General features: G+C 32.4%; 2 protein-coding genes across 4 annotated transcripts; one reads left to right on the top strand and one right to left on the bottom strand.

The window, feature by feature from the left end:
• Positions 1-1,025: 1,025 nt before the first annotated feature.
• Positions 1,026-5,025, bottom strand: LOC128391943 (uncharacterized). 3 transcript variants are annotated; one of them, XM_053351906.1, is made up of 3 exons: positions 4,602-5,025; positions 2,554-3,784; positions 1,026-2,295 (listed from the first exon to the last, which is right to left on the bottom strand). In XM_053351906.1, the coding sequence occupies exons 2-3, from the start codon at positions 2,994-2,996 to the stop codon at positions 1,767-1,769; spliced, it is 972 nt and encodes a 323-aa protein (XP_053207881.1). In that variant the 5' UTR covers positions 2,997-3,784; positions 4,602-5,025; the 3' UTR covers positions 1,026-1,766. The 3 variants fall into 3 exon arrangements, with proteins under 3 accessions (XP_053207881.1, XP_053207883.1, XP_053207880.1); XM_053351908.1 differs by lacking the exon at positions 4,602-5,025 and adding an exon at positions 3,894-4,584; XM_053351905.1 differs by lacking the exon at positions 4,602-5,025 and having other exon boundaries at positions 2,554-4,584.
• Positions 5,026-5,205: 180 nt separating this feature from the next.
• LOC128391927 (neurogenic locus Notch protein-like) lies at positions 5,206-14,724 on the top strand. Its single transcript, XM_053351886.1, is given in 6 exon segments — positions 5,206-7,263; positions 7,386-7,585; positions 7,687-8,045; positions 8,047-8,123; positions 8,126-12,261; positions 14,119-14,724. Coding segments are annotated over 6 exon segments (6,408 nt in total). The 5' UTR covers positions 5,206-6,068; the 3' UTR covers positions 14,560-14,724.
• The last annotated feature ends 1,290 nt before the right edge of the window (positions 14,725-16,014 follow it).

The following is a 16,014-nucleotide window of genomic DNA, read 5'->3' as shown; positions in this document are numbered from 1 at the left end:
ATCATCAAGGTTTATCATCATTTTTGATACTTCAAACAATTTCTAGTCTCTAATCACATGGTTAACCAGGGATAATTACACTAAATTGAACTTAATTGTGACTAATTATAAAGGGGGAGAAAAGAAATGATTTGTAAATAGTTATCACAGAACTAAATTATCTAAATTTGTTTCATCAAATTACATTTTTTTAAATTAACTCTAATTGTTGATCATCATCCACCAATCAACAAGGTTAATAATTAATCGATAAAACAATTTATTCAATAATTTTGTCCAATTGATCAACTAATTGTTTAAACCAAATTTATGGTGATTGTTTCGTTAATTATTTTACATGTAAAACAGAAATGACAAACAATTAATATTATTTAGTGGATATAAAATCAAGATTGACAAAGTAAAATATTAATACAATTAATAACAATAAGAATATGAAAATAAAAAGTTTAACTTTTGGATACAATTAACTAATTGTTTCATTTCCTGAACCCTTGATTGAAAACCAAAAAACCTTTCAACTCAACAATTTAAATGAATGAAACATTTAAACTTGTGAAAACTATTTAATTGTTTGGTTAATATTTTTTGTTAATTGTCTTGTTATGATAAATATAACTGACCTTTGTTAACTACAATTTAGCTAATTGTTTAACCTGATGAAAAAAAGGATGAATTTTTTTCTGATGAAATTAAGACTAAAAACTTAGTCTGTCAATCAAATTGTTACCATAATTAACTTAATTACGATGTTGTTTGGTAGAAACTGAGTGACATGTTAAGGAACAGCAATTAAGGAACGATTTAGTTAAACATAATTTCCAATAATTGTCAGTAAATTGTTACCAATAAACTATTGACTTGGTGCAATAAGCCAAATGTTGATTCTTGAAGCAGGTCATGTTTATAATTAACTAATTGCTTTTGATTTCTAATAATACCAATGGGTTAATCCTTTACATCCTCTCTTTTAATTGTTGAGATAATTTTCATGAATAATTGATTCAGTCAATCAAATAATCTCGTAAATTGTTGAGTAACATGAAAAGTTTTTGTTTACATGCTAATTTTATTATTCCTAATTGTTTAACCAATTGCAATGATTTCTAATTACAATAAATATGAAGAAAAAATCAATTTCTATTAGAGGATTAACAATTAGGAAATTAAATTGGGTAATAATTAATAGATGATTTGATCACAATGGTTTGCAATTCAAAATCGATAAATATGTTTGATCGTTGTCATAAATTTGCTGTTGCCATTGTTGTACATCAGTCGCAGGTTTGTTTTTAACAATTAGATTAAATTGTTTGTTACATTATAATTAGTTCAAAGCAAAATGTTACACTGGCAATAATAGATACAATGATTTACGTTAAATATTACAGTTTATACAATTAAAGCAAATTTAAGTTCTTGCTGTCATTCATATGGTAAATGCATGATTATATCATAAATTGCTCATCGATTGTTGTAGGCAAAGTTTTTTTGTCTGTATTGGCAGCTCAATGTAAACATTATCATGATGATGATGATGATGATGAACATTGATGAGAGAGAGAGAGAGAGAGAGAGAGAGAGAGAGAGAGAACAATGTGAAATGATAGTGAACACAAGGATAAAAGAAGAAAAAATGAAGATCCATTGGCAAGACGACGAAAATTGTTTCCAGGCTTTTGAAGATGTTTATATTAGTTACATGATGAGCATCATTTTAATTACTCATTAATATTTGAAATGATTAAATATAATGAAGATAACGATCAGCTCATTTTACTGGCAACTAATTGAACGTAAAGACAACAAGAGAAAACAAGTCCAATGAATTGGATTAACGTGAATCCAAATGAAACTGATCCCAATAAGAGCGTGTGATCTGAAGCGACTTTGGCGATTTTCTGTAAACACCCTTGGAAATAAATGTTTGACGGGTGACGTCTTTTACCACAAGCATCATCGGGAATTGTTGTTTTACAACAAGAATCTGGTACAGGTAAATCTTTATCGTAATCTTGGTAATTTTTTAAACCGCAACACTTGAATTTCTTCTCGAGAAGCTGAAAAGATTCAGGATGATTGCGAACAACTTCAATTGGTTGACCAAGATTCTCGGTTATTGATCGATTAAACTCTTGGGTGTAACCTTCAAATCCATTGCCAGTTCCATAAACTGAGAAAAACGCAAATAAAGAGATGCAAAGTTGGATGGTGAAGAGCAATAGAAGAGCAAAGATGAAAGAGCACAGAGCATATGACGGGAACGTATCACTTTTCCTTGATGTCACCGAAGTTCTGAAGAGAGGTAATAATGAGATGAGTAAATAAAAATAGAGGAAATAAGAAAAGAGAAAAAAGTTGTACATGTTTATGCATAACGATAAGGCGTTGACTTTGCATTCACATTTGTTGGATTCATTTTATTTGCATAAAATGTTAACTAATGTGATAAATTGTCAAGCGTTTATGTGTTAAAAAAAATAGAGGAAAAAATCGTTCATCAAATTTAACCATGAGAGTAACGATTTTTTTATCCACTAATCATTTACATACCTTGTTATATCATTTTGAGATGTTAATGCAATTTCATCTAAATCGTTTGTGATTCCATCAATTTCTGAGTCTCTTTCACGTTTTCTTTTGATTGAAAAATAACAATTGAGGAATATGTTTACAGAAGCAATGAGACAAACAAGAAAACCGCAAACAATTAACTTGTAATGAATGAGATTCAATGGATGACTTTTAGAGAGAAGAGACCTTATAATAGGTAGATGAAGATCTTGTTCACCTTCAAAAGGAGGGTGTTCATAAAAGATCACTATGGCAAGAATAATTAAACCACTGAAAAACAGGATAAAATTGAAGACACTCAGGATGAAGGCAATGAAGGATGTTGACAAACCACAGCAATTTGAATCATGGACAGGACGTTTCATCTGATTGTGATCAACGTAATGAGCTGGTGAAGACGATAGGTAGCCATAATTGGCCATAATGAGAGAGATACAAGATAAAATTGTTTAGAAAACAATGATGAGATTACTTGGTGGGAATATAACTGTAATTGTTACAATGAGTGGACGTATAAGTTATAAATAGATGAGGTAAATTGTTAGAGAATCTTTGGTATAACTTGGCTGGTTGATAAAAAAAAACAGGAGATTGGAAGAGAGAAATTAAACTTTTACAACCAGGATACAAGTTGTATTTTTAGTGTGGACGGTGAAGTTGTTGGTATTGTTGTTGAATTTTATGGTGATTTAGATAATGAGATTTGTAATATTGATGATAACCTTTGATCCATGGAGTTAAATCAGCAGAACAGATTAAATTGAGAAACCGAACGAGAGAAATAAAATTGCATCGGTTGAGTTAATAAACATGATTCGATAAATCATCAATTGAGACCACCAGTTCAAAATTAAACAGATAAGACCATTATTATAATGAAAGGAAGTAAAAGAAACTCCAAAGTAATTACTAATATGACAACTAAATAAACATCAGAATTTCATTGAGAGTTTACAAATGAGATTGTTGTGAAGAGTCAAAGTGAGAGCCAAATAAATTGTCACCAATCAGCATAATTCATGAACATGAAGGATGGAGAAGTAGTTGTAACACAATTTGATTATGTCTTAATCACCATGAGTTGACAAAATGAAACGTTTCTTTGTAACCGATTGTAACCCAAAACACCAGAAAAGAGAAACCAATAAATTGAATAGTAATTTAACCCATCAAGACATCTGATCAAATGACGAACACTTGATTTCCATAACTACAAAACAAACGTGAAAATGAGGAAATATTTAAATCATGTAATTATTCACAATCAATGAAGTTATGATTATAACAACATAAACATTGGAAACGGTTTAACATGTAACCTTGACATTGAAATGAAAACCGATGAAAATTTAACATTTCTGACAAAAGGCAATTCAAAGTTATTGAAGATTCACCATAATTATTGAACAGAGAAAAAGAAAAAAATTGAAACAATTCGATGAGAAAGGAAAAACAATTAAGATTAAAGAGAAAACAAAAGAATCTTTTGAAAAGATAAGAAAAATAAAATTCTACCGAATCCGAAAACAGAAAAGCGAAAATTAACCCGCAGTTCGGTTCGAGTTCCGATTATGCATTTGAATCTATCGGATATTTATTCGAATCTAAATGGAATTAGATCCAAAACTTTTGGCGCCTTTTCGCGAATTTGCTGCCATCTATCATTTCGAATACAAACTAGTTCTGAAGAATTTTTTTCGTTCGTTACTTCCGATCAAAATTTTCCATTAACTGATTGTTGAGTTTAATTTGTGTTTAATTTGGTTGTTTAATTTAGTTCTCCTGAAAATTGACTCTAAATACTTTGAGCAACATCGGTGGGGCTAAAGGCGATATCCGAACGAGGTGGAAGCTGCTTATGACTTTGATTGTTTGTTTGAAAATCTTTAAATTAGATTTTCTCTTTAAATCAATTTTTGATCATTTAATTTTCAACTGACAGTTGGAAACGGATTTTTTTTGTCTTGTTGACTAATTGACAGTAATTATGATCTATGTTTCATTAATGACTGTGACGATGACATTACCTGTGAACCCGAGATGATTGGGGCCCAGATTTTGGTGATTTAATCGGATAAATACAATGATTTTGTTTTGAATTTGTCTTTAAATTTAAAGACAATTTAAACCTCTAATTTATTGAATAGATGACCGGAATGAGTAATTTGCCGATGAAAATCCTCCAATACTGGAATTATCAATCTGGGAATAAAAATGGCGACTGAAAATGATTGCTGAGGTTATGGCAAGAAAAAGGTTTGATCAGTTTGATTGAATTAATCACAACAATTGAATTATATCGATGATGATAAATAAGGATAATGATGAATTGATCAAAACTAAGAAAATAATGATGATAGAATAGAGAATAAGAAAAAAAAGAGACAAGCTGATTCTTAGAGTGAGAGAGAAAAGATTATAAAAAACTAATAAGAATAAAAAAAGAAGATGATGAAGATGAGGTAAGAAGAAAATGAAAGATAAAAATTGAGAGAGAAAAAGAAACAGATATGAAGATAATACTTGTTACCTCAGGGAGCGAAAGATGAAGATGGAAGAAGCACAAAAAAAGAGACGATGATGAGATGGAGCGAGAGAGAGAATTGAGAGAGAGAGAAAGTCCGATGAAAGAAAGAGAAGAGAAAAATCTCTTAGTTTAAGTGATTTTCTTCTCTTTCTTTTACGTTCCCACGGTTCTTTTTCTCTTTCTTTTCTTCCCCTCTTTTATTTTCTAAAAGGGGGCAACAGGTTTTTCTTTTTCTCTCTTTTTCTTTCTCTTCTCTTCTTCCTCTCCAACCACTAGATGTCTCATTCTCTCATCCAACTAACAAATTCTCTTTCTTTTCTCTTTCTTTTCTCTTTCTCTTCTTTCTCTTCTCTTTTCTCTTCTCTCCTTTTCAGTCTCTTTTTCTCTCTCAAATAGAAAACATTTGTTAGTTGAACAAAACTTTTCCAAAGAGTAACTTGTGTTTCTTTCTTTATAGGAGATCGTTTATTTCTCTCTTTTATTTGTGTCTCTCTTTCCATTCGAGTGTCTATTGGTAACCGTCGTCATCCTCATCCTCATCTTCATCTTCATCGCTACGGTTAATCGAACTGTTTTTATAAATCCAACAGAGGAAAGAGAACAGAAAGAGAAAGAGAACAAGCAACAATATTATTAACCCTCTGATCTTTTAACGGACATTTGACGCCATGTTTTTTATCCAATTGTTTTGTAACTTGTGAATGTCTTTTCTTTTTCTTTTTAATTTGTCCTTTTAACTTTTTTTCTTCTCTTTTTCTTCTCTTTTTGGTTACAATTAATCAACATTTTCTGTCTTCGATGTTTTGTCTTTTAAATAATCTTTTCATCTTCATGTCCAATTTTCCATCTTTTCAAAAGTTGTGAGAGTTTTTCAATTCCATCATCGGATTGAGTTGGATTTTAAATCCAAACTCTCTTGTGTCTCTTGGATTATCTAATTTTTCATTTCTTTCTTATTGTTGCAATAATGTGTCATCAATTTTATCAACAACAATTTCTTATTCTGAACTTGGTCATTTTTCTATCATGTTTGGTGACATCAATTTCAACCTCTTCTTCTTCTTCTTCTTTATCATCTTTTTCTTATTCAACTAATCCAATTCGTTGTCCAAAAGGATTTGAAGGAATCAATTGTGAAATCAACATTGATGATTGTGCAGATAATTTATGTGAAAATGGAGCTACTTGTATCGATGGGATTAATGATTATACTTGCCAATGTACACCACAATTCACTGGACTTTATTGTTCCATTGATGTTGATGAGTGTTCATTAAGGCAATCTCAATGTCGAAATGGAGCAACTTGTGTCAATACTCGTGGTGGTTACAATTGTATTTGCGTCAATGGTTGGACTGGTCCTGATTGCTCCGAGAATATTGATGATTGTATTGGTTCCCCCTGTCAAAACGGTGCTACTTGTATTGATCGAGTTGGTTCCTTTCACTGTCAATGTCCACCAGGTAAAACGGGACTTTTCTGTCAGTATGATGATGCATGTGCCTCCAATCCATGTCAATCGGGATCCATTTGTGACACCTCGCCCATCGATGGGACTTATATTTGCTCTTGTCCCCCTGGTTTCAAGGGCACCTATTGCACTGAAGATGTAAATGAATGTGAAGAAGCGGGAAGCCCTTGTGAACATGGTGGAAGTTGTGTCAACACTCCGGGGTCATTTAAATGTGAATGTGCCATCGGTTTCACTGGTGCTCGATGTGAGACAAACATCAACGAATGTGACTCATCTCCCTGTCAAAACGATGGAACTTGTCTAGATGAGAGAGGACGATATCGGTGTATTTGTATGCAAGGATTTACCGGTGAACAATGTGAAACCGATATAAATGAATGTTCAGACAATCCTTGTTTAAATGGTGGTACATGTGCCGATTTGATTAATGCATTTCGATGTATTTGTCCAACCGGATTCTCGGGTGGTCGATGTGAACAAAATGAAAACGATTGTTTCTCATCCCCCTGTTTGAATGGTGGTTCATGTGTTGATGATGTCGCTGGATTTACTTGTCGTTGTCCACCAGGATTCTCAGGGAAAACATGTGACATTGATATTGATGATTGTTCTTCATCACCTTGTCATCATGGTAAATGTATTGATCGTATTGATGGATTCTCATGTTCTTGTGATCCAGGATATCAAGGTAATTAATTAGCTAATTTCTTATTATTAATATAATGATGATAAAAATCATAATGATTATAATGATTATAAAAATGTTAATTATAATTGGTTATTTGATTTGATTTGATTTCATTTCTTCAGGTCGACTTTGTCAAGTTCAGATAAATGAATGTTTATCAAATCCATGTTTATATGGGGGAACTTGTCGTGATCTTGTTGATGGTTTTGCTTGTGAATGTCCTAAAGGTACAAGTGGAACTCTTTGTGAGATTAATACAAATGAGTGTTGGTCAAGTCCATGTAGAAATGGAGCAACTTGTCATGATAAAATAAACGGATTCGTAAGTATTAATATAAAAGTCATTAGAAAGTATTAGTACATTGTATTATTGTTACATGTAATTCATTTTTATTTTCATTTTATTTTCATTTTCATTAATAGACTTGTGAATGTCCTCCTGGTTTCTCTGGTCCTACTTGTGAAATTGATATTGATGAATGTGCTTCTAATCCTTGTGCTAATGGTGGTACTTGTCATGATTTAGTCAATTCATTTAAATGTTCATGTCCTCGTGGTTATTTTGGGACAAGATGTTTAAATGATTACAATGAATGTGAATCTAATCCATGTTACAATGGAGGTACTTGTGCCACCGGACCAAAAGCAGGATCATTCATCTGTCATTGTCCACCAGGATTCACTGGAATACGATGTCAATCGGACATCAATGAATGTGTATCTGGACCTTGTCTTAATGGAGGAAAGTGTAACAATTTAGTATCTCATTACACTTGCTCTTGTCCCCAGGATTTACGGAATTAATTGTGAAACAAATATCAACGAATGTTTAATCTCGTCCCATATCATGGGACCAGTTTGTTGAATGGCGGAACTTGTTACGATCAAGTGAACAATTTCACTTGTTTATGTCCAGTTCCATTTACAGGGAGAAGATGTGAAACTGAAATTAATCCATGTTCAGGTAACAAATGTCAAAATGGTGCAACTTGTACAATTTTAACAAACTTCCGAGATTATCAATGTAGTTGTGTAAACGGATTCACGGGACATTATTGTGAAAACGATATTGATGAATGTTCAAGTGGAAACAATAATCCTTGTAGATATAATGATAAATGTGTCAATTTACATGGAAGTTATCGTTGTGATCGTTCATCATCATCTTCATCTTCATCTAATAACAATAATAATAATAATCGTCCAAAAGTAAAAGAAGAAGAAATTGATTGTTTGAGACATAGTTGTCATCCACAATGTCCAAATAAAGAAGAATGTTTCTTAGGTAATGGTAACCCCTGGTCGAATTGTTCTTCACCTTCTTTCTGTTGGTCTCGATTCTCAAATGGTATTTGTAATGAAGAATGTAACAATCGAGCCTGTTTATTTGATGGAAGAGATTGTGTTAATGATAACAAGGATTCATCACCATCATCTCCATCCTCATCATCACCTTCATCGCCTTCATCACCTTCCAATCGTAGTTCCAGTTTACCTGCTTTCTTCCCTGAAGTTGGTAAAAGTGGATCAGAAAGAAGAAGAGGAGGAGGAAAAGGAGAAGGAGGAAGTAAATGTAACGAGAAAAATGATTATTATTGTTTGGAAAACTATGGAAATGGTTTTTGTGATAGTGGTTGTGATTCATCTGAATGTGGTTACGATGGATTAGATTGTTTCACTGGACATCGGGTTCTTGGTCGTGGTGAGTTATTCATCGTTGTTGATATGCCTTATAACGATTTAATCAATGATAATGTTAAATTATCATCATTCCTGCGAATTGTCTCGAATCTCGGAGTCATTCTAAGAATAAGAAGACGAATGGGTTCAAGTGAAAAGGAAATTCAACCTTATTACACTTCGACGGGTGAAACTTGGTCCAATCTCTCGTTGATTATTGACAATAGTATTTGTTATCCTAATTGTTACGAAGATGCATCATCGTTGGCCAACTTTTTCGCTGCACTTGAAAGTCGTGGTAAAGACATGGGTCAACCAAGTATGTTCCAAGCTCTATCAGTTGTGAAAGTTCAATCAGCCTTCAATCCATCAGATTTACTTCCTTATGGTGATGGAGAAAAAACTTCTGATGATTATCGACCCTCTTGGACTCTTGTTTCTGGTTGTCTTATCGGAGCTTGTTTGATTTCTGCCATGTTGATCCAAGTTATTGTTAAGGTTAATGGTAAATCTAAAGTTGGTGGGACAATCACTTGGTTCCCTGAAGGTTTCACAACCATTGGAAGAGGATCAGGATCAGGGAGAGGAGGAGGAGGAGGAGAAAGAGGTGATGATAGAAGAAGAAGAGATGGAGAGAGTGGAGAAAATGATGGTGGTGGATATCAGAGATCAGTTTCTACTTGTGCTGCAGCATCAGGAGATTTCGGAAGAAATCATCGCAATAAAAACTCTAATCATAGTAATCATGGTGGTAGAAGAAATTCAGCTTTTCAAAGTAATTCACTTCAACGTTTCAATGGTCGTTCCAATAACTACAATCAAAGTCATTATTATGATGGACAAGAACTACGAATGGTTAAAGATTGTTCAGCTAAAACAAGTGTTACATCAATTGAGACAAAAACTGAAACAATTTATGAAGAACCTCATGATCCTCGTGCTTGGACTAATATTCAACATCATTATGAAGCTTATACTGGTGATACCACTCAAATTATCCCTCCTCCACTAATTAAAACTGAATTATTACCATACAATAATGGTGGTGGAGTTACTCCAATGAGTCCTGATTCCGGTGATTGTTTAATGGAAGATAATGAAAATATTGTTGGACCTGATGGATTAACCGCTTTAATGGTATTTTCAGCTTATGGCGATTCAGCTCCTTATTGTGAATCTGATTCAGACATGATTAACATGAACCATCAACAACAAGCACAACACCAAGGAATTACAACAACAAACTCGGTTAATGATGATATTATGATGATAATGTCTCCAAATATCAATGATCATCATGGTTCATCATCATCATCATCAACAACAACAACAAATTCAGACGAAAGCTTCAAGAAATTACTCCAAGAGCAAAAAGATATCAATAAAATTGCTGAGAAAACTGGAGAAACATGTTTACATTTAGCAGCTCGACATGCCCGTGCTGATGCAGCTAAACGTTTGTTAGCCGCTGGTGCTAATTGTAATGCGACAGACTCAACTGGACGAACACCACTTCACACAGCAATTGGCGCTGATGCAAGAGGTGTTTTTGAATTACTATTGAGAAATCGAGCAACTGAATTAAATGCTAAAACTCATGATGGGACAACTCCCCTTATTTTAGCCGCTCGATTAGCTTGTGAAGGAATGTTGAACGATCTAATTCAAGCCGAAGCTGATGTTAATGCTTGTGATGAGAAAGGACGAACTGCTCTTCATTGGGCTGCTTCGGTTAATAACGTTGATGCTGTTCGTTTGTTACTTCGTAATAATGCTAATAGAGATGCTCAAGATCACGAAGAATGTACTCCTCTCTTTTTAGCTGCTCGAGAAGGATCTTGCCAAGCAGTTAGAGTTTTATTGGAAAACTCGGCCAACAAAGATATTACCGATCATATGGATCGATATCCTCGGGATGTCGCTGAGGAAAGAATGCACAAAGATATTGTCAACTTACTCGATACTTATAAACAAGATCAATCTCAATCTCACTCATCGTCATCACAACAACAACAACAACAACAACAATCATCATCTTCATCAAATTCACAAAATAAACAACTACCACCGCTTCCAACGACTCCATCAACACCACAATCACAATCATCAAATATTCAAAAAGCTCAAGAAAACTTTAATTCATCAACTCTTAAAAGATCACATTCTAATGCAAACAGCAATTTAAATAATAATTCTAATGGTAATTCTAATAATAATGGAACATTAAAAGCAAGTCGATCAAGAAAAGCAGCTAAAACAAATTCTCATCAACCATATTCATCACAAAAATCTAATCAACAAACAAATAAGATGCAATCAACAAATATGATACAAAATAATATCAATGTTAATCAACCATCACCATCACCATCAACTCCTACAACACCAATAAAACAACCACAACAATTAACAGTTCAAATTGAATCTCATCCACAACCTAATCATGTTTTAGTGACACAACATCCAAATGAAAGTCAAATTAAACAAGAAACTATTCAGGTAAATAATCATCAACAAACAATTGAACAACAAGTTCAATCATCGATACAACAACAACAACAACAACAAAATCTACAAAATCAACAAATAAATAATCAATTACAGCCAATTCAAATCCAACAACAGCAAATTCAACAGATTCAACAGATTCAACATCAATTACCACCTACACTACCACAAAGAAATACACTTCTTAATATTAACACGCAACATCCAATTAATTTACCACCAAATACAACATCAGTCCAACCATCAACCACACAAGCACAATTGATTATTAATCAACAATCTTTTCTTAATCACTATGACTATCTTACATTATCATCTCCACAACATAATTTTCCTCTATCACCTCCTCATAGTTATGTCACTAATCCATCACCGCATCTTCTTTCTCCTCATACACCTTCATCTCTCTTATCACCACCACATCATCAGACAACAGCACCAACAACACCTTTAACTCAACCACCTCCAACTCCACCTTCCCAACAACAAGTTCACTCTCAACAACAACAACAACAACTCCAACAATCATCACAACACAAATCAAATATTTCTTCTTCTGTGAATAAAAATAATAATTCATCGACATTAATTAAACATCAAAAACAATCATCTCAACCAATTTATGATGTTATAACTACAACTAATAAACACCAAAGACAATCAAGTTTATCTCATCATCATCATCATCAACAACAACAACAACAACAATCACAAAATCAATTGCAACAACAACAACAAATTAATTTCACTGGATACAATACTTTACCAAGAAATAATAACAACAATCATCATCATCATAATAATAATATGGTAAATTTATTCATCATTATATAAAAACAGTTTCTTCACTTTTTCAGGTCAATTTAAATGTTAGGCAACTTTCACTATAATAGATTAAATTTATCTTTGTTGATCAAGGCTAACAGATCAAAATCCACTTTCGATTCATTCGCCATTTTGTCCCAACCAGAGAGTATAAAAAAGAAAGAGAAGATGATGAAAAATATTTACTTTCTTCAACTTGTCCTCTTTCTCTCCATTCCCTCTTCTTCTTTCTACTATAAACCCTCTCCCCTAATATATTCTCCCTCCATCATCATCACCAATATCATTTCCTTCTCTACCAACACGAACGGCATATGGAAGACCAACTTCTAGCCCACTGCTCCTTTACCTTACCCAGTGTAATTTTCCCTCCCCACCCCTCATCATCATCAACTTCTACTTCTCCCGATTTTGGCCTTCGGTCGGTTGATGGTTCTTTCCTCACTCTCTTACAAATTTCTCTTACTTGTCTTTCTTTTTTAGTATTTTCTCTGCTCACATTACAATTTTTAAGAAAATTGCAACAGAGAAAAAAGAGAGAAGATTGGAAGAAACTTGATGTTTTTGACCGAGAGTTGAAAAGTCTGGACACAAAGAAGAAATGAGATGATAACAAAAAGAAAGAACAGGACGCGGGTTAGACTAATAATAAGGTCGAAATGAAGAGGGAATTATGGTTTAGAGGTTAACGTTACTAAGAAGAGGGCAAGAAGCTAATGCAAGAGAAAAGACGATAAAGGTCATTTTGAATTCCTCTTTTTCTTTCTTCTCTTTCTTATCATTTTCTTCTCATTTTCTAGAGCAAACAACTTGCAACGACAACAACCAAACTTATCATCAGCTTGACAGCACAAAGAGCATTGCAAAGGGTCAAATAGTTTTTCTCTACACAGAATCGATCGTATTTTTTTTTCTATCAAGATAAATAGAGAAATAAATTTTTCTCTTGACATAAAGACTATTGTTACTTAACCAACTCCAATCATGATGATAATCTTAAAATTTACTCTCTCATCAATTGTCTTAATCATAGTGTGTGTGCCATTGTGAATGAGTTTCTGGTCACAAGTGAGTTATCTCTCATTTCACTTGCCATTGAGAAGCTAAAAAAGTTGATTGTGTATTGATGGAAGAGAAAAATGAATTGAATCAATTAAGGCTATGCTTTCCATTATTGTTTTGATTAATTTTAAGAATTACAATTGGTATCCAATTTCATGACAATCAATGGTTCATGTTGACTCAGATTCTTAAATTACTTAGCATGAACAAAGAAAGCGTTAACTAAGATATTATAAGTATTATTGTGAACGACAATGTTTATTAGTTGTAACTACTTAAAGATACTTAAAAAAAGCGAACGAAATGAAAATAACTTTTTTAGAAATAAGTCTGAGCGTGGGAGAGAATTAAATAACAAATAAAAGAAACATGGAAAGAGAAAGATAAAGATGATGAAGAAGAAAGAGAGAAGATAAAAGATGAAGATGAGCTTGAGAAAAAAAGGTCAGGAGTAAAGTAAATCATCATTATCGCCGTAACAGAGATTCAGTAGCTACGTTTTTTATTAACGAACTTGAAAATTTCTGAGAATAAGATGAAGATGTAATGATACATAAGACGAAGATGATGGAGAGATGCTGAGAAAAGAAAGAGGGAGGAGGTGGGTTAAGATTCTTTCATTTCCTGTTTGGCTTCTGTTATCCGGTAGATTAGAGGCTGTGACATTTTTACTCGAGAAAATTGATCTGAGAAAATCTTTATAATGTTTAATTAGAATAATCAAATTTGGATTTAATCTCATTTAATCTTATTTCTCATTGTTTCTTTTTATCTTTTCAGCAAAACTTTTCTAATAACCTGGAGCCTTATTATATGACACCGAGTCCAGATTCACCTGAAACTTGGTCAACTCAAGCTTCATCTCCTCAAGGAATCAACGATTGGCATGATGCTACAATTTATTCCACTTTACCTTCAACAACAGCAGCAACAATATCAACAACCAATGGTCAACATCAAATTATTGCTCAACAACCACAACCACAACAACAACATCATCATCATCAAATTCACCACACACTGCCACCATTGTCACAACAACAACAACAACAACAACAACAACAACAACAACAGCAACAACTTCATCAACATCAATTGATATCAGAATTAACTAATTCTCAGCAAATCATGACAACGATAACTGAACCCATGCTAACGGAGATGATATCAATTAACCACCGAGAACCAAATATCAATCAAACTGCTGCTGTTTTCATTTGATGAGTTAATTTTTGTTTCGATAAACATTGTAAATTTTTCATATTCATTCACAACTGAATCAATCAGAATGATAATTTATTGTAAAGAAAATTAAAACGCAATTGAATGCAAATGTAAATTTCGTATCAATTTATAAAATAATTAAATTTAGATTTTAAAAAAACATGAAACTAAAATCTTCAACAATCTATTGATTGCGATAGAAAATAAAATACACGGTTATCACAATTTAATCCAAATTAAATGTTTATCTTAATCAGTTAATCTCAAGTTAGTCTCTTACCAACCAGATTGACCATTAAGAATTAATTTGATTCCTATTTCACCTTGATTAGATACTTAATAATAATAATCATTATCATTAACCATCCTGGGAAAATTAAAACTAACAACTAAATCCAGCTAATCATAACGATAATCACCCGAGCAAATAATTACAATCAACAATTAATTTACCTCAAAAAAACAAAACATAAAATCAAAGTAACAATAAACCCTGAAAACAAAAAGTCACAATAAAGTTTTAATCATTTGGAAATTATAATCTAATCAAATTAAAATTACGATCGTTGAATACAAATTATCACAATTTAATCTAATTGTTGATTGAATTGAAGTTTTTTAAGGTTGATTAGCATACAATTTAATGGAAAACCGATCGTTCCAATTGTAATAACATTTTACCTTTGTAATTAAATTGGTCGCACTGCTAACAATTGAACAGCTCGATAGACAAGCAATTAAGATGATATAACAAAGCTGATGAATGATGATGATGATGATAAACAAGCGACAGAGACAAGTGAAGACAACTAAGTTAATGTTGTGATTTTTACTTTCTCATTGTCTCATTTCCTTTCCTATGGGAAAAAACAACAACATTAAACAGGATACACAATTTAAATCTGTAGTAATCATTAGTTTCGCTTATACAATTTCTCCCATCATCATCATCATCATCATTATTATTATCTTCATCGTCATGAAGATAAGCAGATATCATTTTCTGTTCATTTTCATTCATTGAAATTACGAGATTATAAACACATGAGAAAATGAATCAATCCTTGTAAGGTTTTATTTTTCCTTGATTAATGATGAGCTTTGATGATCTTGATTAACAAGACTGATTAATTGTTTATTTTTGATTCTTTTATTATTTATTTAATTAAATTGTTACAAAGATTATTGTTGAGATTATCCTACTAATCGGATGATATGAATTGTTTTAAATCCAAGGAGATTTAGTTTCATTTAATTCTTGATTCTTGGTGAGTTTTTTTTTCTCGAATTTGATTTTTTCTGATTTTAACAATTTCGTTAATTTTTGATCTTGATCTTGTTTGATTTAAGAAAAATTTTCACATGTGAAATTAACTTAATTGTTTACCAATTTGATTTACTTAATTTTTGAGACAATTAATGAGAAATTTTAACTTATTAATTGTTTATTGG

This window comes from Panonychus citri, unplaced genomic scaffold (assembly GCF_014898815.1).
Source record: "Panonychus citri isolate SS breed McGregor unplaced genomic scaffold, ASM1489881v1 Contig00135, whole genome shotgun sequence".
Taxonomy (NCBI): Eukaryota; Metazoa; Arthropoda; class Arachnida; order Trombidiformes; family Tetranychidae; genus Panonychus; species Panonychus citri.
This window is presented reverse-complemented; position numbering and strand designations above follow the sequence as displayed.